General features: G+C 36.0%; 1 protein-coding gene across 1 annotated transcript in view; it reads right to left on the reverse strand.

The window, feature by feature from the left end:
* Positions 1-3,068: 3,068 nt before the first annotated feature.
* The window catches only part of MYO5C (myosin VC), a 31,935-nt gene continuing 10,955 nt past the window's right edge, over positions 3,069-24,048 (reverse strand). Inside the window, exons 14-41 of the mRNA XM_032700213.1 lie at positions 23,789-23,872; positions 22,821-22,955; positions 22,365-22,462; positions 21,737-21,823; positions 21,539-21,650; positions 20,402-20,613; positions 19,536-19,701; positions 19,015-19,161; positions 18,252-18,416; positions 17,922-18,015; positions 17,295-17,358; positions 15,904-16,084; positions 15,221-15,314; positions 14,287-14,350; positions 14,119-14,199; positions 13,547-13,727; positions 12,564-12,657; positions 11,719-11,770; positions 11,346-11,511; positions 11,008-11,095; positions 10,204-10,299; positions 9,083-9,237; positions 7,901-7,990; positions 6,576-6,726; positions 5,873-6,155; positions 4,610-4,784; positions 4,014-4,094; positions 3,069-3,755 (exon numbers count right to left, since the gene is read on the reverse strand). Of these exons, the coding sequence (XP_032556104.1) occupies positions 3,603-3,755; positions 4,014-4,094; positions 4,610-4,784; positions 5,873-6,155; positions 6,576-6,726; positions 7,901-7,990; positions 9,083-9,237; positions 10,204-10,299; positions 11,008-11,095; positions 11,346-11,511; positions 11,719-11,770; positions 12,564-12,657; positions 13,547-13,727; positions 14,119-14,199; positions 14,287-14,350; positions 15,221-15,314; positions 15,904-16,084; positions 17,295-17,358; positions 17,922-18,015; positions 18,252-18,416; positions 19,015-19,161; positions 19,536-19,701; positions 20,402-20,613; positions 21,539-21,650; positions 21,737-21,823; positions 22,365-22,462; positions 22,821-22,955; positions 23,789-23,872 (3,549 nt within the window). The 3' untranslated portion in view covers positions 3,069-3,602. The remainder of the gene's footprint in view (positions 3,756-4,013; positions 4,095-4,609; positions 4,785-5,872; positions 6,156-6,575; positions 6,727-7,900; positions 7,991-9,082; positions 9,238-10,203; positions 10,300-11,007; positions 11,096-11,345; positions 11,512-11,718; positions 11,771-12,563; positions 12,658-13,546; positions 13,728-14,118; positions 14,200-14,286; positions 14,351-15,220; positions 15,315-15,903; positions 16,085-17,294; positions 17,359-17,921; positions 18,016-18,251; positions 18,417-19,014; positions 19,162-19,535; positions 19,702-20,401; positions 20,614-21,538; positions 21,651-21,736; positions 21,824-22,364; positions 22,463-22,820; positions 22,956-23,788; positions 23,873-24,048) is intronic.

Raw genomic sequence — 24,048 nt, forward strand, 5'->3', positions numbered from 1 at the left:
TTCAATCAGCTATGCAGATTTTAGAATTTGTTTGGCTGGCCATTATATAAACCAAACTTTACCCTGTGTATCTGCCTCCATTCTGCTGTTTATTCTTATGTGTTTCAGTGGAGTACATGAAAAATGAGATAATAAACCCAGAAATCCTGCCCACACTTAAGTCAATAAAAGTTTTGCTGCTGTCTCCAGGGGATGCATAATTTCATCCCAACACATGCAGGAAGTAATCTGTCCTGAAAAGAACTACAGCACTTTAATCTAAAATTTGCATGGAGCTTTCAGTCAGCTCTATGCAGTCCAGGAGCTTTATATTCCATTTGATGAAAAGCAGCAAATATGTCCTAAAATTTTTCATGTGTTCTTGTGCAAATGTGAGCCTGAGAACACAAGCTGCCATCCTTTCAGGGAGCAGGTATTGCTCATGGCTTTTAAGTGACTACAGCTCCTGGGCTCAGTTCTGCTAGATTCTTAAAACTGGACATTCACAACTGAATAACCTGTTATTGCAAGGTTCTTAGAATTAGTGGTTCCCACTGAGGGCAACTCATGTGATATAATCAGGGATTTAGATACTTGGTGTGAAGCCATCTTATTTGAACAAAACATCATCACTAGCTCTAGAGACTTTTGACAAGGATCTGTTAGGCTTGGAATGAATACTCTGGGCAGAATTAATCTTTGATAAAGTGTGAGAATTTCCAGTAATAACATACAGGGTAATCTTACCTGCCTAATTTACTTCAGATGAGATTATGACACATCACAAAATTTTGCTACAATAGAAGCCATCAAAACTTCTTAATAATTAAAAATCAGTATTATATCTGAGATTGTCATAATGACAGATTTGTATACTATTTTATAAAGATAATTAAACCTAAAAGGTCTAAAACCATTACAAACTTCTTGCATTGTAGCCTGCAATTTTAACCTTATTAGGTTTTTAAAGTTACACTAGAAATCTAAAAATGGTAGCATGGTGAATCATTAAAAAATATGTTACTTACAGAGAAATTCTGTACAATGAAGTTTGTTGATAAATAAGAAAAATTACCCACCTTTTCAAACAGCAAGAACCTGGAGAACCTCAAGAGGACTAAATAAGCCCTGTGCTACTGCTAATGTAGAAAGACAACCTTCCTACTAAGTCTACTTAAAGTGTATTTAAAGCTCAGCCTCTCCAGTTGCATCACCTCAGATCAGCTACGTGCTGATGATTACTGATGATAAAGACTTTATTTTAACTGCCCTCTAACATAGAATAAAGGACAGAAACTAGATCTTACCTGCCTGTTCCATACAGCAGCAATTTTTGGGTGATTTCGAAACAGCAAAGTGGAAACATACTGGGGAGGTGATTGACAACTGATTTTTCCAAATAGCAATTTGACATTCTGATGAATAGCACTGTTGATGTTTATCTCATATTCTTAACAAAATTTAAAAGTCAAACAAATTGATTAGTGTCCATGCTGATTCCTCCTTGGTTATACTTTTACTGTTTACCTGTTCTAAGACAATAAATTTAAAATCAATAGGACTAAAAATTTCTGCTTTTCTTGCACTCTTTGAAAAAATTTTGGGGAAATTCATGAAAACATGTCTGAAAAATTTAAAAAATGCTGAAGGTCATATCTACTATTAAGACTCTATGGAAGTCACTGAAATTATGCCATTAGATGTTTGTATTTGATAGTCAAGAGGATCTCAGACAATAGGAGGAAAAAAAATAGGCCTCAGCCCAGCAGAGACTTGGGCAGAAATTTCTTTATTATAGTATTATTTTGTAATACTCTTTTTTATTAGAGTATTATGGAAGCACAGGACCGAAAGTTCCAAGTAACTTCTTTCAAATGACTCCATACTGAGAACATAGCTATTCATTCACACAGAGCACTACAAAGTGATTTAAAAGCTACTTTATTTAACACATTAAAATACCAGTCTACCTACATATGTGATCTTTTGTACAGCTTTTATTGTTGTTGAACGAATCAAAAAATTGTTCCTTCATATATTTTGAGTATATTCATATATTTTGAGTATATCTCTGTGGATATCATGATGAGTATTACACTGTACATAGTAAACACCAAGAACACTAAATAGCAAGAATGATTCCTTCTTTATATTTACAGATTGTTCTGTGAAATTAAACAAATAGTACTAACACTGTATAACAATAATAAAAATAAAATCAATTGTTCTTTCCTGCAATATTTAAATTAACTCAATTAATTAGAGTCCATCAAATATTTCAAAGCTTTAGTACCTGATTTTAATAACTATGTCTAATAAAGTAGTTTAGAAAACCAGCATTATTTACTGAGGAATTTCTAAGGATAGTTATCATTGTGGTGAGGTGAATGCTGTTTCCCCAGTTGTTCTGACAGAGTCTAGAACTAAATAAAGTTACTTTTACTCCCTGATTACAGGGAGAAGGCTGAACAAAGCAAAAAGGAGATGACTACTGCTTTTAAGGATCCTGCAACTGAAAAGAAATAAATAAAGATGAAATGCAAGGAATTAGGCTTGGTTTATCAGTAACAGCAGACCACAGTAACTGCATCTGTTCCTATTCAGTCTCTGGATTGGAGGAGGGAAACCAGCAAAGAGAAAAGGAGAAAGGTGATGTGCACATGTGCATACTCGGTGTATATTCTGAAATACACTGCACTATAGATGGAACCTAACCAGGAGATGACTCCTGTCTTTTAGAGAACCAAGCTTGTAACTCAAACCTGGATCAAAACATGAATTTTATATCTGACTTTTCCACTACAATAACTCATATTAAATCCAAACTTGTCACTGCAGAGAACAAAACTGAAACCTGTCTTGAAGAAGAGCATTCGAATCCCTGCTTTGGCCAGAGATCTGTGCAGAGTCCCCAGGCTGCAATGAAAGCAGAGGGAGCCCAGCCAGTATGCCCATGAAAACACAATGTGGGTTTGTAAACAGCAATTCTCTTGGATTGATCTCTGTTCCCCAGTTTCAACGCAGCTATTCATGTTGACTTTTTTTAAACAACTGTAGAAAGACCTTCCCTTCCCTCCTAGTACAGTCTTCTGGAGGAACTGTTGTGAAAGACTACTTTTGTGAGAGAAATAAGGATATAAGAAGTGAAGATGAAAGCTACTCTCAAACAGATCCAGTATATCAAGGCAAAGAATAGAATTACCTTGGGAAGAAAAAAACCCTCTTGTTACAGGAAGCAAAGACAAGGAAAATTGTAAAGCAGTAACATCTATCACATGGCAGTCTTCCCCTCTGACTGGTGCTGACAGGGCAGCAATACAAACCTCTCAGATAAATGCTTTTCTTGTCAGGTTTGGACTAAAAAACTGTGTGGTAAGCTTTGTGTCCAGGTGATGATATAAAGTCATCACTGTAGGACTGAAATGGAGGGAAAAGAGTAAGAACAGAGAGAAGGAAATAACAAGCCCAAATTATTCCTACTGTTTAAGTCTTGACTGAAGCAGAAGTCTCTAACAGTTTAATTCACTGCAAGCTGCCATACTATCCACCAGCGGGTGAAATGAACCATGAAAGTCTGCATGTCTTCACACAGTCTCTGAGGAAACATCAATTCACTGCTTTTATTAAACCCTTGTGAGAAAGCCAAGTTTGAAGCTGCTGGGGACTTGTATCATTTCCAAGGCATGTGGAGAGGGGGTGAAAGGAAACGTCACTTGAAAGAGATACTTGGTATCGAGCATCAGCTGTGGAACCTCCTCACGGTTGTTTAACATAGCCTGAAATCATAACAGAAAGGGTAAGAAAATACTGTATGAAGAATCAAAGCAAAAACAGTCCATTGTTTTCTTCCCATTGCAAATCTTGCTTTTACATTATGTTAAGCAGACTTGTTTGCATCACTTCCAAATGCCTAGAAGATGAACAATGTAGTAATAATACGATGCAAAGGTCGGGTACAACTACCTAACATCAAAAACTGTGTGTGTGAAGTGTTCTGAAAGCTGAATATGAGAAATAATAGTTGTAGCTCTTACCTGGACTTTACGAACAAATGATGGAGTCACTCTTTTCTCAAAGTCATCTATCGGAGTGTATGAGTTGAGGATCTTAACTATCTGTTCAAATTACAAAAGACTATTTTACTATGTCAGAAAAAGTGAGAGCACAAAAAGAAGAAAACATTATTATGACATCCTTATTGATATTTAATTAAGGTTTCAGTAAAACATTTTACAGTAAAGAGAGAATTTTGACTAGTCACCTAATGAATTGTTTACATATATGATGATTGTTATGACTCATTTCCAGAGGTGTCAGCAGGATCAAGGAGATGTAGAAAAAGCTGAATTGATTAAGGGAAACAATAAAAAAAAACCCTGTGGCAAAGTAAAGAAGATACATTGTGGAATAAAAATGTGGGATAGAACAAAGCAGGCAAGTATTCACCACAGTTAGAATGCTAACAATCAGAAATAAGGAGTTAAAATTACAGTTGAGCAAGTGATGATTCAGAATGCTGACGAATGTTATTTTTATCAAATGGAAGGCCAATAGCCTTTTGCAACAAATTATTTTAGATGGCTAAGATTCTGCAATCAGTGCTGCCAGAAGAAAACAGATAGTTCATTACCTGCACAGTAGAGAGAGATGTGCAGTGCTCACATATTTCCTTGGCATCATCATCTGTGATCTTTTTAACCTGAAGCAGCCAGGCTGCTTGAGATAGTGGCTCCAAAGTTTCTTTGGCATTGCTGCTTTGAAGATTCTTGTCCTTAAGCCATTCTTCCAAGTAGCTGATATTACATCTGGGTTAAACCATGAGCAAAGAACAGAAACGTCAGGTTCCCCTTGACAAGCAAGTTACTTTAAAGACTGCAAAAGAAGAAATACTCCTCTAATGCAGTGTTCAGATTAGTACATTTTAAGTTAAAAACCATACCTGCAGATCATAAAACCCAAACAACTAATAGCTTATTGAACTGTAAGTTTACTCCTACTCCTTTGTATATTTTAAATTGGTGTGTTTTTTTTTTAGGGGAGGTTGTTTGTTTGGTTGGTTTAGTTTGGTTTTTTGTTTGTTTGTTTGTTTGTTTTTTATTTCTCAAAAGCTTGGCTAATAGAGAGTGAGTTATTAGCTGTTGTTTACAGAAAACTACTGTTATATATACTGCATTGCCTATTGCACTGTATGTCATGAAAACATTAATTTACAACTGAGCTTGTACAGGAAATTAGGAAAATCTTTGCATGTTACAAAGCAGGGCCAGCCTTACAACTCATGACCTAAAGATTAAAGCAGCTTTCTTCCAGTAATTTCCCAGCTGGGACAAGATTTTACGGATTTTCTTTCCCATTAGTCTGCAGACTGACTAATGGAGAATAAATGAACTGTATCTTCTGCAAAACAGGAGCATGTTTTCTTGGTGCTTGTAACAAGACAGATGATGCTCAATCTACATCCTCAACGGCTCTGTCTCAGTGCTTTTCTTGTCACAGAGCATGAAACATGCAAGTCAGCTTTTGTCTCTCTGCCAGCCAGGGGACACTGCACCTGTTTACTATAGTAAGAAAGAATTAAAAATACTATTGGTCACATCACAAATGAGCTAGCATGGAAAGAATCCTAACCATGCCTGACTTTAAACTTCAGACTGTAATTTTCTCTGCCTTTTCCTCCATTAGTGTTTCCATGGAAAGAACAATTTATAATTGTTATGTTGAGAAAGCTCAGCCCAAAATGCAAAGATTTACTTTTTCAAAAGGAATAAAAAGTAGCCAATAGGCTACTTCCATCAGAACGGCCACAGAACACCCAGTGACTTAGAGACAAAGGATATTACGTGAAAGTGTTAAAAATTCATTCTCAAGCTTGTTGAAACTTTACTGGCTTTACCTTATCTGCATTCCTTTTCTACATGAGCACATGTCCTTGCGGAGGAAGAGACTATTGAGGGTGACAGCTCCAATCAGAAAGAAAAGCTGCTTCACTGCCTGCTTTAGAAGCTCAGAGTCCAAGCCATTCTGACACATAGTGCTATAAAAATAGCTGAGCTGTTGCAAGATAGAGGTCATTGTGTAGGTATCCGTGTCATCTATACTAGACGAACGTTTACGGAACCCTGTAGGTTTCAAGCCAGAAATTCCCTGAAGACTTTCATATTCCAGCATGCCTGGTACTGAAATACAACAGAAAACAACTGATGAGACCAAAACTCCCAAGGATTCTTTTAGTTACATTAATTATTGAACAAAACCTACTTTCAGGGTATTTTAAAAGTTAAATGATAAAAGAAAAATGGGATACTGAAAAAGGCTTCTGAAGCACACTTTATTAAAAAGCCTTCTGTTTTTGTATGATGTTGCTCAGATTCAAAGCATTATCCCACACCAGGAAGTGTTGTGAGGAAAAAGTCTTTCCAAACCCTGTGGGGATATACCACTCAGTGGAATTTATATGTGTGGAAACACACATGCTGGAACATATGTATAAATCGACAGGAGAAAGAAGTCTGTCCCACCCTTTGCCTCCATGTATAAGCTTTATTCCTACACTTCACAAGCTGCATTTAGGTGTGTTTGGGTTGGTGCTGTCTTACCAATCATGGGCTGAATGTTATTCTCCATGACAAGAATGAACTGGTGGTATATTCGAATGGCCAAATCACTAAGAATTTGTCTGTATTCTGAGAGATCAAAATGCTTCAAACAGTTCTTATTCTGACGTGGAGTGTTACACTTCATAAATTCCTACAAGTGAGTTGTAAATATAATTATTAGAATCACATTATAAATCACAATAACATTATAAATCACAATAACATTATAAATCATTCCCACAATGTAAGGTATATATTAGAGTAACTCATTCCACCTCTGGCTGAACACAGTCTCAGAATGAGTCAAAGCTACAGGTAATTTCAATGGATGCTTCCAGTACTTAATTTTCCAGTTTATGCTGATGTTTACTCTGTTCCTAAAGCCAAGGGAAAGACTTGCATAGACTTCAAAAAAAAATTTTATTGCTGCAAAAGGATATTATTTTCAGACTTGTCATTAGCAAAGTTCTGACTTCAAAAGTCTACACGGCATCCTAACTTGTGTGAAGTCTTGAATATTCATTAGAAATACATATTAACAGAAAATTCTGGATTCAGACCTTTGCCTACTGTTGCAATCAAATTATAAAACACTTCGGTAACTAAGTTTAAACGTTTTCTGCGCTGCTCTGCAGCCGTTCCCGGTACGACCACGAGAGGGAGCGTTGCTGGTGACCCAGCACACACTGCGATGCCGAGGCTTTGAGGCATCTCTTTCCTTTAATCCTGAGGACTTTATTCTATTGTCTCTAATTTCATTCAGCCTACCTGAATCTATAAAACCTAGCCAAAAAATACAGTAAGAGTTTTCAACTGAAAATAATTAAAAGAATTTTGAATCTCAGGATAAAACTTAGCTTAAACAAGCAAGTGAAATAAGGAAAAAACTGAACATTTTATTGTTTTGTTTCTTTCCCAAGGTTTTCTTCTGTAGCCTTATTTTGGCAGCAGTAGGTGCTTGAAAGGTCCCAGTTATAAAATAGTAAAATTTTTTTTTATATTATAGATAGATAGCTGGATATCTTAAGTTCAGCCTACATTAAACTCAGGTGAAATAGTTCAAATTAAGGAGCAGTTCTCAGGTCATGTCTTTAACCTACTTCAGCACTTTGATGTTTCCTTGATTTCACTTGATCTATTAGTTCTATACTGTTTTCTTTACTTGTATAAGACATATAATACCACTGCACAGCAATCTGAATATCTAAATACCTGGATGGAACAGTGGTGAGCTGGTGAATAATCATCTATTACCACTATTTTTAATTCCAATTAAAGTTTATTAAAAGTAAAGTAATGAAATTTTTTTATTAAATCAATCCTACCTCTTCCCCACTGTACTGCTTCAAACAGTTAAGGAAATAATATGTATTGGAAAGCCAAAAGGACAACATCTCAAAGTCTTCTGAATGTTCCTGAAAATAAGTAAAGCAATCTTATTACGGTATTGTCTCATGAAGTTAATTTAATAACTAAACTTAAGACCATTACAGCGCTGGCATAATAGAGTCAATCTACAGCAGAAGGAGCATACAGCACCTGTAACATCCTAAGTGAACAAATCATTTGTGTTTTCAGGCTCATACACATATAGCAAAGATCCCTCTTTTATTTGGTAAAGACTGTTTAAGTATTCTGATATGACAGACTGGCTAAATGAATTAGCCTGAACAAACAGTTCTTTGCACATTCCTGTGGATAGTGTAGTGTACTGGAGGGCTTCCTGCAAAGAAGTGTGAACAACACCTGCACACATCAATGAAACTGAACTACAAATAAATAATTCTATGTGCAAAAAAGCTTTTCTAATGGATAAACTGTGCTATAAATTTGTTTCTAAACAAACTGTAGGCATTCTCTGTACAACATGTTCAACTGCATAAACCACAGTCTATTCCTGTCTGTGCTTGCCTGGTGTTTCCAGGCATAAATCCACAACAAAGCATTCACAGAGCTGAATTTGTTACGCAGATGAGACAACAGGTTAACAATTTTTTACAACTTAATTTTTGGCTGGCAACAAGTTTTAATATTTAATATTTTGGTCCTAATGTTGCAAATGACATATCAAAAAAACTATTACACTAGTAGAAGAGCAGTGCAAAAACCTCTAATAATTCTGCTACCTGCCTGCTGCCAGACACACTAACCTTCATTTCTGTCCATCTGACTTTTACCAGTGCTGAAAGCACAGGTGCATTTCACCTAATTAGCTGCTCATTGTAAAATGAAAAATACTTTTAATTACTTTGTCAAGAGGTTCTTCAGATAAAAATAATTTATGTTAATGCATTCTGTGCATTCTGTGTTCAGCACAGATGAACCTTACCTGGAGACTTTCCAGGGATACTACTGCAAACTTCAAAAAGTGTCACTAATGATCATCATTCCACTATAGGACTAGCAGCAATGGAAGTGTTGGCATTCCCCAGGTACTATGAATGCATCTGATACTTTATGTTAAAAATAAAAAAGTACAATATATTACAGCCAAACACAATTCCTACCTTAACAACTTGTTTGATACCATCAATGGTTACATTCATGAAAGACTTCAGCATGTCAGCATCATTCAGATAATCTGCATACCTCACACACATGAATAGGATGTGAGCTGGCAGGCCAGGTATCATATTAACTACAACTCCACGTGGCTTTAAATCTGCATAGAGGAGAGTCATCGGGTTTATTATATAAAAATTCAATGATTCAATGTATCATTATGAAAAAGAAGCACTATGTGGTTCATCTCTTCAGTGACCAGACACTTCATAATTGATTTACTGATGAATTGCTGGTTTCTGAAAACTTCTGTATCAATACTGCACACATAATAGGATTAATTAAGTTTTCCAGAGAGGTAGGAGAGTACTGTAGCAAATTCTGAGGTCCAGCATGGGCTATGCCAGGCAGAACAACTTCAAAAAGCAATTTGCATTTAACTACCTACTGGAGGCCCCACAAATTTAGGCATTGCTTAAAGACACATCTTTGTTCATGAAGATACACACATACACACATTCACAAGGCTGAAGTAGCTGCTAAGAAAAGGCAGATGTTGTTAATTTAATAATGGTACCAATGTGCATCGAAAATCTGCTGAATTTAATACTGATTGTAAGGTAATGCAAAAAGCTGATTTGGCAGCAAAACTGATATGGTAAAGTAACACAGACGAAGGACAAAATTCTTCCACAAGACAAACATGAAAGTACAGTTCTTTCAGTGAAGAGAATGATATGGAAAGGACAGACAGGAGAGTAACCATCACTCATGGATGTAAGCCCAGTGACTTATGGACTCAATAGATGACCAGGAAGAACATAAAATTCAAGTCCCTGGTGTGCTCTTGAGATTTAGAGCTTTAGAGGTGAATAAATAATAAAAAAGATAACAGAGTCAGCATTATGTGGAGTCAGACAAATGATTTTTACACAGATAAAGCACTTCTGCACTTGAAATGTCTGGCAATAGAAAAAGAGCAATACAGAGCCTCCAAGTTGTATTGGTGGTAAGGGAGTGGGGAAAAAGGCAACTTTGAATGTAAGTGAAATATGGCCTTGTAGTTTTTTTGTAGTGTTCTGAATATTGTTGACAACTTAGAAAATGTCAAGTTTTAATAAAATACCAAGGATCAGATTTTGAATGATCCTTTCTTCATCCTCTTTTTTGTACTCCATCATTCCAATGTACTCTTTGGACGAAGTTGGCACATGAGCTTCAGCTGTCAAACACAAAAGCACTGTTACTTCCAGGTTAGTGGCTGAGCTAATGGTCACATCAGAGCAAACTATTGGGGAAAAGCAGTTTTCTCTATAACAGAGTACAGGCCTGTTCACATTAATGTTCTTAGCTTATGCTTCCAAGCATTATGAGTTAAGTATTTATATTGTTCATGAATAGTTTCGCTGGATTCAGTGTAATTACTTGTGTTAATAAGGCAAATAAACAGCAACAGTACATCTCTACATTAAGGCACCTCTGGAATATTCTTAAGAGGTTTCTACAGCAAACAACTACATTGTATATAAGAGCTTTGTACAAACTAACTTCATATCAGGAACCACCTGCCATCTGAAGGATAATGGGAGGAGTTACTCATCCGATGCAAAACTAACTTTGTTGGCTCAGAGACAGTTTGTGTGAGGGTATGTGTTAACTTCTGTTGACAGAACCTTATGCCTCTGGCTTAATATTTATCATATAGTCTGGGTCCCATATGTGCCTATTATTTAGCCTATTACAAAAAATCCCAAACAAACCAGGAAAGGACTTCTATGTAATTTCTGTCGGTGGTTCCCCTGGCACATTTTCCTGAGGTTTTGAATTTCTAACCCCACCCCAAACTCCACCTCTTTAAATACATTTTTCTTCAAACAGACACTGACCATGCAAAGCTATTCAAAAAACAGATCACATAACAATATCTTACCTTTTTCAAGAGTTTTGGTAAGAGTTTTGATCTGATCCTCCAATTTTTTTATTATTCTATCTTTCATGTCTAATTTTTCTTCAAGATCCTGTAATAATCAAAGTCAGTGAGTTCAGAGTAAACACAATTAAAAATTTGTTTTCTACTGCTCTATGTTATTGTCATATGTGTGCTATGATGTGCTTTTACTTATATTTGGTGGAAGAAACACCTTCATATTTTTTTTTTCTCCCTCAATTAATTGAGATAACATCCTATCCATACCACAAAATCATTATTTCATTCTTTTTATCTTTCATTTCAGGTACAATTTCTTAATGACAATTTCATTTCCTCACCATGTTTTCCACATGGAATCGAGTTGTCACTTGTTTTATCTTGCTTTGTACTTCATCCTGGACTTCTTCTTGCACCAAACCATTGCTCAGCCCCTCAATTTCTTGGGTTGTGCCCTTCAGAGTCTCTTTTTGTTTTATCTCCACTTCGTTCTGGGCCTCATTAGTTCTAAAAATAGGTAGATAAGAAGTCTTGTCTCTTAATCTTTTGTTAAAGCATAGTTATATCATACTCATCCATTACTTATTAACTGTACACAACACTGTAAGGTAAATCTTACATGAAATGTAATACTTTAAGGTGTTCAATTGACTCTGTTACCGCAGCTTATAGTGACTACATTTCTTAAATTAAAAAAAATAAAATAAAAATTACCGTCTTTGTGTTCTATTCCCTTCTAGCTCATAATGCAGCCGATTAGACATCTCTTTCATTTTTTTTTTTCAGTAATAAATAGCAACAAAACCCAAAACAAAAGAGAAACAACAAAATCAAAGTCATTTACTGTTCTGTACTGGTCTTCAGTTAATCTCTTCTTACGCTCATAATTTTGTTCCATCTAATGAAATGGAATGACCTGCCAGATAATGTAGCAGAGAAACATGTGACTACTCCATAACATAAAGAAAATTACACGGGATGAAGAATTTTCATGCTATTAATTTCTTGCAGGTGGCAGTAAAACTACTTCTAAATTTTTAAATCAGTTGCCTAGGAAGACACTGCAGCTAGAGAGACTCAGAATGCTCAGCAGAGTGTGCTTTCCTAAACTGAGAAGACCTTTCAAACAAGCAAACTTAGCAGAACTTTTCCCTCTGACTCTGAATCTTCAGCACTCTCTTAAGTCCATCTCATGGAGCATGCCTTAAGTTCCAAATCATCTTTCCTTTTTATGACTGTTTCCAAAGGGCATACTGCATTCCACATATTCTCTGCAGAGCCCTATTGAATACATTTCTAGACATCCAAACTATAGAACTGAATGCCCTCAAAAAGGTAAAAAAAAGCACATGCTTGCACATATTTTTATTCTTTAATAAGAGATATAAACTATACAACATATTTTTTCATTGTGTCTCTTACGTTTTACTAAGAAGAAAAGTAATATGGCAATGAAGCTGTCACAGAATATTGCTTCAACTTTTAAAAGTTCAAATACAGGGAATCCATTGTGTTCTTCTTAAACAACTGAAAGACAAGGGACCATACTGGTACTTTACCTTTCAACTTTTCAGTCTGCTCTTGAAGACGGTTTTCAAGATCTAATTTTTGATTTTCAAGTTCAGAAACTTGCTGTTTAAGATCTGGGATCACCTTTTAGAGGAAAAGGAGATTTGTGTATCTCAGCATCTTCCTTCTTTTCAAATGCCTGCAGTAGTTCCTATAACACTTCAGAAGCTTCAACTGAAAATAGTCAAAACCAGAGGAGAGACTCTGGGGGAGCACTGCTAGCTGCTTGCCTGACTTGTTTTACTTTGCTGGAGGCACCTGCTGCTGGCCACTGTTAAAAATGAAACAGTGAGCTAATCAAATTGTTTGACTGTCCCAGTAGTACCATTGTTCTGTTCCAGTTTAAAGGAAATTACACTGTGGCTTTAATTTCCCCAGCTCAATTAATAGTGGAAAAAAGCCCGCAATATGCCATAAAATGTTTTGGTTTTTTTTTAGAAATAACATTGTAAATAACTTTTTCTTATATTTTCAATTTTCATAACTTTGTTTTGAAAATATTTCTTCAATTGTTTTTCAGAAAAATTATGCGGTATATGCTATTTTCTGGAATAATATCTGTTCCTTGTGTCAGACAGTTTTGCACAGCACCAATTACCACACTCTTCAGCCGTGCCTGCAGTTTGTTTGGTGTGTTTTGCTATGCTCAGCTGCCCTCTGGTGGGGAGAGTCTCAGAACTTTGAAGAGGCTTCTGAAGAAAAATCTCAAATCGGGTTTATGCAAAAGAAAAGGGAAAAAAATCTCTGTGAGGCTGCCCCAACAAACTGTAGAGCTGGACAAGAAATTTGGCTGCTTCCTTACACACCACCCCAAGCAGACAGGGAAAGAGCCTTATGGATGTGTAATCTTAGATGGCCCCATTTGTTTGAGCCTTGAGAATTCAAGGACATGACTGCAAGATTTTGAGTGCTCTGTGCCACAGACACATTTGGATTGTTCTACTACACTTTTATTACTACACCTTGATCTTACCAGGTTTTCTGAAGTCAGCCTGCTAACTTCAAGTCGAATACCATCATTTATGTCATTTTCCTCCCGGAATAATTTTTGTAGATGATTAATATCTTGACTAAGGTGTTCAACTTTAAAGTTCAAACCTTCAATCTCCTTCTCATATATTTCTTTCTGAGACTGGAAATGACTTTCCAATACTCTGTTAAAAAAAAAAAGGGAGAAAGAACATGGCAGATGCAGAACGACCTTGGTGAAATGGGTCAAGTTTAATATGAAATGAAAACAAAGTACTGTGATTAACACAGAGATATTCCATTACCTCACCTGTGCATTAAGGGAGTTGAAAGTTATGCATGATATCTCAGAGGAAACACATTTCTCTGACTCACACATACACACTTATCTCACTGACTTACTTAAAGTTTGTTAAACTGATTTTAAGCTGCTCAGCCCATCATATAATGTAGTGTTTGTTCATTTCTTAAACAGCAGTTCAGTACTGCACTGTCAAATTAGTTACTCACTGATCTTCCAATTTATTTTCTAGATCACAGCTTGGAGTTATGAAAACACTGAAGAACTGAACTAACCTTGTAGCTTTTTTCAGGCCCTCGTAAGCAAACCACAGTTCTCCATCCTCATTTAAGTGTTCCAAATCCTCCGTAGAGAGTCTGGAATGCAAGGCAGTACCATGAGTGTGCATGTGAACAAAACACATCTCTTAAGGGTTTTTTTAAGAGACCTCAGAACAAAATTACCTGCTTCTCACATCTTCAAAATCATAACTTTCAAGAAGTTGTTTTGTAACTTCTGACATCTTTTCTGTAAAAAAAAAAAAAAGAATTTTATTACATGAATAAACTAATAAAGTTTATTATATGAATTATTTTCTCTGCACATTTCAAGTTAAGCTTAATTACAAAAATTAAACAAACCTCTTCCTAAATCTATGAGGTTCTTTCCCGTTTCTTGGTTAAGTATCTGATTTACTACAAGAATGCAATGAGGAAGGTGGTTTTACTATGGGACATGCAGGTGCATTAGATTGGTGTACCACCAATAGTGCTTTTTTTTTTCTAAACACACCAAACTTTCAATGCAAAGTTACACCTTTCCAGTCTGAATCTGAACAACTCCTAGAGCTGTATAGATGATTTGTCATCTAGTGCTAGGTTACTACATTAAATGCTGCAGATACAGGTTTTCTCTATGATATTGGTATCATTGAACGAAGTTCACAACAGTGGTACTTCTTAAGTACTTTTTCCCAAAGGGAACCCAACTCATCAAGTTATTTAAGCATATTTGACGTTATTGGACCTAAGGCTAAAGATGAAGGAAAACTTCACCAGATAATGTACTGTTTCCACATTCTTAGGTCTCTGCAAGATATTTGTTAAGCTTTAAGGAAAGTTTAAATTCTAAGTGAAGCTTAAATTATTAGTATTGATTTTTAAACACAAAGGAGAAATGTCTGAAATCAGAGGTTTTTCAAAGGGGTATGCCAGATCTCAGTATTCAGTGATCACTTTGTAAAACTCACCTGTTGAGTAAATATATGAATAGAATGAAATCAGTATGGGATGGGAAAGAGAACTGGAGTTTTGTCAAAGCTAACACAGAAGAAATCAATTTAAACTGTCTTCATGTCATAGTTGTTAAGTTCTCTGCATTATGTGGTGTGTAGCTTACCCCTCAGTTCTCGCTTCTGTGAGTGGGCCTGCTTTTCCACATCCAATTTTTGCATCTGTAGCAGCTCGATTTCCTTTTGTAACTCAGGTATTTTCTGAATCAGAGAAAAATTATAGACTGAGACAAGTAGTGAAAAACAAGGGCTGAGTAACAATTAAATCATAAGGATAGTTATAATTAGGAACAGGTTAATACAGTAAAAGGCTTGAAATGTGTGGTATTTAAAGTATCTGGTTCTCAGGCATCAGAGCAGAAAAAAAATGTGATGTACTGAAAAAATATGTGTTTGTGCCATGGAATTGACTCAGAGAAAAAAAATGTGACTTTACACAAAAGTACTATTTTCAGATTCAGTTTATAAACTACATTTATGAAAAATCCCCTGAGAAACAAATACTTTCTCAGGAAAAGGAAGGAAAAAAGATCCACAGATTTAAATGTATAAATATTCAAGTACAATTATTCTTGAAAACATGCACCGCAGTAACTTACTCGTATTGTGTACTGTATGAACACAATGCTACATAGTGGTGTATCAAATATAGTTTATTAATTACAACTTGTTCTAAAAGTGCACTGAAGATAAAAAAAATTAGTGAAGATAATCTATAAATAAAACATGTACATTCTCTACTTGCTTTATCTAGCAAAGACTCCAAAATGAGATATGTGTCATGCTTCACCTGTGCTTGTTTTGTAAGCTGTCCTACTTCCATTTTCAAGCCATCCTGAATGACACTTTCTTGCTGAATTTGATGTTGCAGCTGAGTTTTTTCTTCTTTCAGAATCTTAATTTCCCCCTTGAGCAATTCAATCTCCTTTTCATAGTCCTGCTTCTGATTTTGGAAGTTTTTCTCAAGTATCCTACAGAACACAACAGAAAGGTGATTTTATTTTTCTACATTCATAAGTGAAAAAGTGGGCTTTGTTTTAGTTTTAATTTGAAGGACATGTCTCATTGAAGAAAACTTAAATGAACCATAATTATTTGACAATGCCATCCTATATGCTCAGAATCAATCTACAAAATGGATGATAATGGGAGAAGAATGTCCATAGACTTCACTACATGTAATTCAGATGTTGGGACGGAATTAAAAGCAAAACTGAGTTTATTCCACTTCAAGGTTAATTCTCTAACTCTGTGAGTTAGCCTGCCTGAGTAACTTTCCACTATATTTATGGCCACAGTCAGCACTGAAGAAGGACAAAGCAACAGAAAGCCCTGTGTCCTGCTCAGTAAAACACTGCAAGCAGTTTTCCATTTTCCACTAGTCCTTGATGGATTGGAGTGGCTTCCAACATAATACAGATAATGAGCAAAGCAGAAAAACTAGCAAAAGAGTCCTTTTAGTACAGTCTGAAGTAATTGGCAGCTGAAATCAGATTGAGCTGGAATATGACAGCTTCCAGACCTCAGGACTGTGATTGATTGCACTCTGCACTTCAGAAAACAGCATTTTTCTGGTACCTGAGGTTCTCTGTCTTACACTGGAAAAGAGTTATTGGGAAATAAGTACTTGATTCAAGAAAAGCATGCTGCAAAGCAACAACCATTTATTGAAAAATAACAGGATTTTTACTACTGCAAATGAAACACCAAAGGGAGGGGGAAAAGTTCTTTCCTTTATATCTTTAACCAAATGTCCTTTTACAAACACTGCCTTTCCTTTTACTGAATATTTCAATTCTTCCCTTTAAAATTCACTTAACAGGAACTCTGACTGGCATGGCCATCAGCTGCACTTCCAGTCCTAACCGAATTCTGAGGATATTTCTAAAGAAACCATCAGATCAAGGTTGCCTTTCAATTCTTAGAAAGACACATGAAAAGACAGGAAACTGAAAAAGCAGGAACAGTCTCATCATGATTTCCTGCATATGACTGACCTACAAACAAGCATGTGCTTTCCTAAACTCTACATAAAGTACTTCAGGACTAGCATTAATGTCCAAGAACCTGGATAGATTCATAAGGGATGTCAACACAACACATTTACAGCAGGAGAAAGAAAGGTAGGGAAAGAGAAAAAAATGAATGCTGTTTCAAAGCAATAAAATTCAGATTACATACATCCGCTGTTTTTCTTCTTTTTGTACATCATTGAAGAGTTGCTTCGTGAGGTCATCCATTTTCTCTGTCAAAAGATATTTCAATGTCTCAAAGACTTTCATGCAATTATGTACATTTATTAAAACAGTATGACCACAATGAGAAATTTTTGTTTAAGTAAGTAATCCTTAACATATTTTGAGGCTGAAATTACTCTCTCAAGCGTCAAAAATCATCACAGTACACTTTATAAGGAATGCTATAGAATAGAAAAGGTTCTGAAACACTAAATTGTTATTCCTCTAAAGTATACTTGATCTCATGTGCTGCCTGTGTCCTTTGAAGCTAGATTTCTAAAAGGAGTATATTAAAGGAACGAAGGATGAAGCTACACTTTGAAGGAATATATGTGCATGACACAGGAAGCATAAGAGGAGGACCGTTTTTGCTATTGAAAGAACAAATTTAATTTAATTATTAAATAAAAAGCATTTATGCACTACACATTCTAAACATGAATTTCAATTAATGTAAATTCAGCATTTATATTGTTCTTATTAATACAAAAGTAATTTACTTTTGCTGAAAGCTTGACTTTACAAATTTACCCCACTACAATGCCTTTGAAACTCCCTTTAGTTACTGTACCTTTCATTTCCTCAGTTTTTTCCTGGAGCTTTATTTCTAAGGTCTCTTTCTGTTCTTGTAATTCTTTATTCCGATTCTCAAGTTTTAAGATTTTCTGTACACACAAAAAGCAAGCATAATATACAAATTACAAAGGAGGAAGAAATAGGTCACAGAAGATGTTACATTTTAACAAGCATCTACAGACTTCCTTCCTTCTCTGCTGCCTCCCACATACACACAAAAAAAGTATAGTTACCTAGCAACTCTCAAATCATGCATCTGATAAATCCAGTAACTGAAAAAAAAAGATTTAAAAATAAAAGCACCCAGATGGCAATTATAATTTACCTGTTCGCTGTCCTCTTTATACTTTTTCCCTTTCTCTTCGTATGTTCTCTTTTGAGCAGTTAACTTTTCAAGATCTGCTTCGAGTTTCTGAATTGTATCCGTGTCATTCATATGAGCTGAAGCCAAATTGGTCAATCTTTCCAGCAAACCATGATTTTCTCTACTCTACAATGAGCAGGACAGGTTAAAAGGAAACAAAAAAATGCACACCTGAAACTGTTCCACAGAATTTTGAAGGGAGCACCTGACCTACTTCTGCTCACCATCCCATACCGGTCATGATTATTTCAACCAGGGACTGTTTCCCTCAATTAGATTAAAACTACCATTTTAAAGATGATTTGACTGGTATGGCTCTCAAAAATAAACTGCAAAATAAACATAATGTGGAATTCCCAAAAGTTACTAAATATGTTGTACCAGAGCAGTATCTCACACATCCTTCATCCTAACAAGTAAGTTAGGATGAGAGACTGGATGGACTACTTAAGAAACAATTAAAAAAAAAAAAGTTCATTGCAGATTCTTCTCATTTGCATAACCAACCCACAAATATAAGGAAATCCTAGGGGATTCTTTCTAGCCTGGATGTAGGAAGTCTAGTAGTTTATTATAAGGAACCATATCCCCTGCATATTCTCCTGTCTTCTCAAGTAACATACGGATATTTAAATTCACATAAGCCTCTAAGTCAACATAAGCACTTTCACTAGAACAGATATGATAAAGAAATCAGTAGAAATCATAAACTGGTTTCTCTCACCTGTTCCTCTATCTTCTTCTGCAGTTGCTGCACTCTGTATGAGAGCTGGATATTCAACACAAAGCGCCGAATATTCTGGAACCTGCGCCTGGCAAGCCAAGCACGGGCGTATTTCTGAAGGACCACAGCCTTCTGTTCTTCACGCATCTTTAAAATAAAATTAACATCTGTCTGTAATTATCTATGGCTCTATCAGCAGCAATCACAACAGTCTACATACACTGGTAAGCACGATGCTTCTCATGGACGTATCAAAATACTGAAATTACCAGACTGCCAGACACAGTTGAGCCACTGTAGTAATCACACAAAATGATCTGCATCAAGTATAAACCAGACAATGTTCTTGGCATCTACTGTGATTCAGTGTTTTTATAGTAACAATATAAAAACAGAGTAGAAGATATGAGAACCAGACATGCAAAAGGTAAAGTATTGCGGATCATTGTCCTTTTCTTCATTTTTCTTATAGAACAACAGCTGTTTCTAGTCACTGAAATTAAATTTTTGATAGGCTGTACCTTCTGATATTTTTTTCTTGCTAGAAATCCTCTTGTATAAGCTTGTATTGTTACAGCAGCCACATGGATGAGCTGGCAAAGTCTACGGACCAGGTAACCCCGACAGTATTTTTGAATAGTTATAGCTGCCCACGTTTGCTTCAGATTTCTTGCAGTTATAGCTTGCCTTGATTCAAAAGACAACAAAGTTTACTTAGGTCACATTAGATTTCTCGTGCTCATTCCTTTGGTCAGTCAAATCAAACATACACACACACAAAAGATATTGAAAAAGGATATTGAAAATGAAACAAAAAAAAGATACTGAAAACAGGCATTTGCTATCTAAAATACAGCTTTTTCTTCAATCAAAGTGAAGGAGAGGGAGTAATCCACAACCTTGCTGTTGTTCTGGTTTCTTTTTGAAAATTTCCAAGTCTACCTAGAGCCATCTTTCTCTCAGTCTGTTTTGTGAATGACTGGTGCAGTTTCTTTGTTGCATAACTCCTTGCAATAATTTGTGCATACTAATTTGTAGACCCTGTAAACTGATTTTCCTTTCTTCTCCCTGATATCTTCTCTGGCTCTGAAGTTCAGCAGTTACCCCTTGCTGACAACTGGCTCACATATCATCAGCTAAGGACTGAGCTTACAGGTAGAGAGGCCTCTCAGGAATCTGACAGACAGCATTAGAAACCTGTTAAGAGTACATTCTTTGTATCAGCTGAATAACTTGAACATTTCCGAGTCCATAATTACAATCCAGAGGAAATGAAAATACAGCCTGAATTGCTCTTTCATAAAAATGACACTCTGGGCTTTAGTTTGATCTTCTATCTGCCTTCAGACACACCCCAACAGCAAATTCATTTATCAGCCAAGAGTACCGAACTGTCCGCTGCCCCCGGAAATACTGCTGGATGGTAACAGCTGCTTGCTTTGTGTGAAGGTATTTCTTCCTCTGCAGCCAGCCTCGAATACTCTTTTGGATCATGATGCATGCATGTCTCAGCTTATCTGATCGCAGTTTTTCTAAGTAAGCAACCTGTCCTGCTCTGAAAAAAATTTTTGTTCTCCCAAACTGGTACTGGTTATGATCCTGAAAAAGAAAACAGTAGGTATATTAAGTTGTTGCTTATTATTGTAGCCCAGACATTCTCTTCCTTTTATAAATTGTCACTTCAGGCAAGCTCTTCTGAAACGACATGATCTTGCTAAAGAAGAATATCCTCTCTGTCCTCTTTGTAGATAAGAGTATGTGGGGAGAAAATCCACTTAGCAGGAAAAGACCCAGAGAATTACATCAAAAGTTGCACACTAGTGATCTAAAATTAAAGGGAGGCTTTGGACTTATCATCAAAGCCTTGAAAACAACCTCTTTACCTCCTTCTACAAGTCTCCCAAGGTTCCATGGGCTCAACACTACCTTTTGATGCACAATTCCAGCCTTGAATCAGTGACCTGTGTGAGCAAAAACTCAGGGGTGAAGCTGCTTTTAAGTTCAGGCTCTTACCCTTGGCCTGTGCCAGAGCTATGCAGCAAGTGTGCCTGTGTTTGGTGTTACACATCCCTGAGTCTGAACTCACTCCTAACACGCTGACTTGAGTTGCTGGCTTGACTGGGACCAGCCTCACCACTACCAGCTCATCTAACAAATAGGAGCGATGTGCAAAATAGAACATTTTTAGAACAGTTCTCCAACATGCTGCATTCCACCATCAAAAGCCCTCTTGTGCTTGTAATACTTGACAAATGTATACCATTTACTGTTCAGTGGTTTATAAATATAGATAGAATATCTTCCATTTTGTTAAGCACAGAGTGCTTAAATTCTCTGTCTATGGCCACATCATGACTGTGTCACAACACAAGGTTACTGACTCGCAAGCCTGTGTACAGCACACTAAATCAGGAAAAACAGTAATAATGTAAATATTTGAGGAGGAATACTACTCTTGGCAAAAGAGACCTTTTATTACTAATAGAAGCTGCAGTACATCTGTGGGTTGGTGCACACAACTAACCTGGATTAGCCGCTGCAAAACAATCTTGCAAATCTGCTTCTTGTCATTCATGGAGAGCTCCTGCTGTGTCATAAGAATGCTGTAACGGCTGAAAAACTCAATGTAAGTCCACCTGGAAAATTAAAAGTTAACTAATTAATTTCATTTAACAGACAACTAAATATTTTTTGACCCAAGGAGGCTCACTGCCACCCCTACCTGGATGGATAGCTCTGTGCACTAATTCGAATAGTTTCCAAAACACCACAGGCTCGAAGCTGCTGAGTAACTCTTTTTGAATCAAACCTAAAAAAGTAGAGTTATATTTCACATTTCTGCTGGGTTTGGCATGCTGTAATAATTAGAACCATTCTACTAACTGGATTTCTATTTCAACACTGTTAACACTTTTTCTGACTTCTAAAGGTTTTTTAAGTACTTCTGTGGACAAAAGGTATGTTCACAAAGAAAATGGCAATGGGTTTTACTCCTTGAACATAAACTGGTGCTGGTCCATACCATTCAAAATATCCATCAACTTAAACCAAAGGTGGGCAACCTACCCCTAAAAATGTTCTGACAAATACACAAACACTAATATACAACTTGAAAAATATTAGGATAATAAAGAATTTTTAAGGTATCAATAACTATTACTGAATTATTCTATTTTTCTAAAATGACAATTTTTTTTCTACTTTAGTTATCTTGCAAGGAGAAATATGTTCCATATGGGAAGTTGCTCAACAATAAGAATTTAACTTGCTGACATGTTGCTACAGTGAAATGGAAAAATACTCTTAATTTTAAAGGTAATAGAACAGTTCAACACCACTAACATACTTACTCAAAAGGCAACTTCTCATCATTTGGCTTTATGCACCGCACATAATGAGGGGTGGTTGCATTGAGTGTCACCATAAGCAAAGACAAAGAATTCCGGAACTAGAAAATACCAGACATGACAGTTTTGCTGATGAAGCATTTCCAGCTAAGTAAAAAGTCAGATCTTAGTCTTTTAATTATTTATTAGGTTTTGGCTGGACACTGGGATATATATTCTTAGTGTCTACATCTTAAATGCAGGAAATTTAATTTGATGTACCTAGGAGTCTCCTATATATAAGTTAAACACACTTACTTATACCCAGTCCTGGAGCACTGCACTGTGCATGGTTCTGGCTGTCCTGAAAACTGGACAGTCCCCCATGAACAGTAACAGGATCCAGTATCACACTCTCAGACTGCCCAGTACACTTCCTTGAAAGCACAAGCATCACAGACTGGCACGTTTCTGTAGTACCTTACTGCCAACTGTTGTCCGGAGCTGTTTGTTGGGTGACTTGAGAACAGGTCTTGCAGATTTGATGTTTATAGTTGAACTGAAAGGTGAAATGGACACTGGATTGTCTTGAAAAAAATTTGCACACAGATGAAACTAAAAGTGTGGTGAAAGAATCAGAGTTAAATACTGTGTAACTGTAGCAACATTTAAATAAAAACTACATTTACTACAGCATAAAGTTCAAACCCCTTAGTGCTTAGGCCAGGTATTGCGGGACTTGGAACTGGGTACTTAGGCCACAAACAAACAACAACTGAAGAAAGAGCTGGAATGATTCTGAGTCTGTTGCAAAGCACTTACATGTTTCACAGACAAAATTCAACAGCTGTTAAGGCAGCCTGCAAAAGCTATTTCAGTATGAGCAAATACGGACATAAACACACAGCAGAGTTAAAAATAAGACCACTTAAGGTTATATTTTCACAATATGTAATTCAAGATTATGTTTTTCGGTCAGATGAAGTTAACTTCTTAAGTTAACTCAAGGCTGTAGACTTCAAAGGGACAGGGCCTTCCAGCAGATGGGAAGTGGTAGGCACATATAAGACATCTGATGTTTTCCTTGCCCTGGCATTCTCTTAATCTCTTTTGAAGAATAAACAAAGGCAGTTGTTAATGATAAACTACCTAATGACTACAGGAAAAAAAAGTTTTTCAGTTACAAGGATTACAAAATGGCCTTCAAGGGAGATACTAAAAAAACCTCCAACATAACTGGCAAAATAAATGCACATATACGAAGAAGTTGAACACTGTGTTTTTTTCATCTTCTATATTATTTTTATGTTAAAAATATATCCTTGGATAATATTAATAAAAATTAAGACTAAATTTTATATCAAAACAAATATTTTAAAACCAGATCTGAATTAATTCCAGTAAAATCAGATATTCAAAAAATTAGTCATTACTGATTGTTCACAAACCTTGCTCTCTTTCAAGATTTCAATCAATACTTCATGTACTGTATCTCTGTTTTTTTCCAGAAATCCTTCACATTTATATTCTACCTGTGCAAACAGGCAAAATCATTAACTTCTCAGCAACATATAAACTGTTAGCAAAACAATAATTTTTACTCTCTCAGCTGTAATAGCCAAGAGCTCTTTATTAGTCTTAAACATGATGGCTGAAATTCTTCTTTTCCCAGTTCCATTATCTCAAGATTACATACATGCATATTGTA

This window comes from Chiroxiphia lanceolata, chromosome 12 (genome assembly GCF_009829145.1).
Source record: "Chiroxiphia lanceolata isolate bChiLan1 chromosome 12, bChiLan1.pri, whole genome shotgun sequence".
In the NCBI taxonomy this organism is placed as follows: Eukaryota; Metazoa; Chordata; class Aves; order Passeriformes; family Pipridae; genus Chiroxiphia; species Chiroxiphia lanceolata.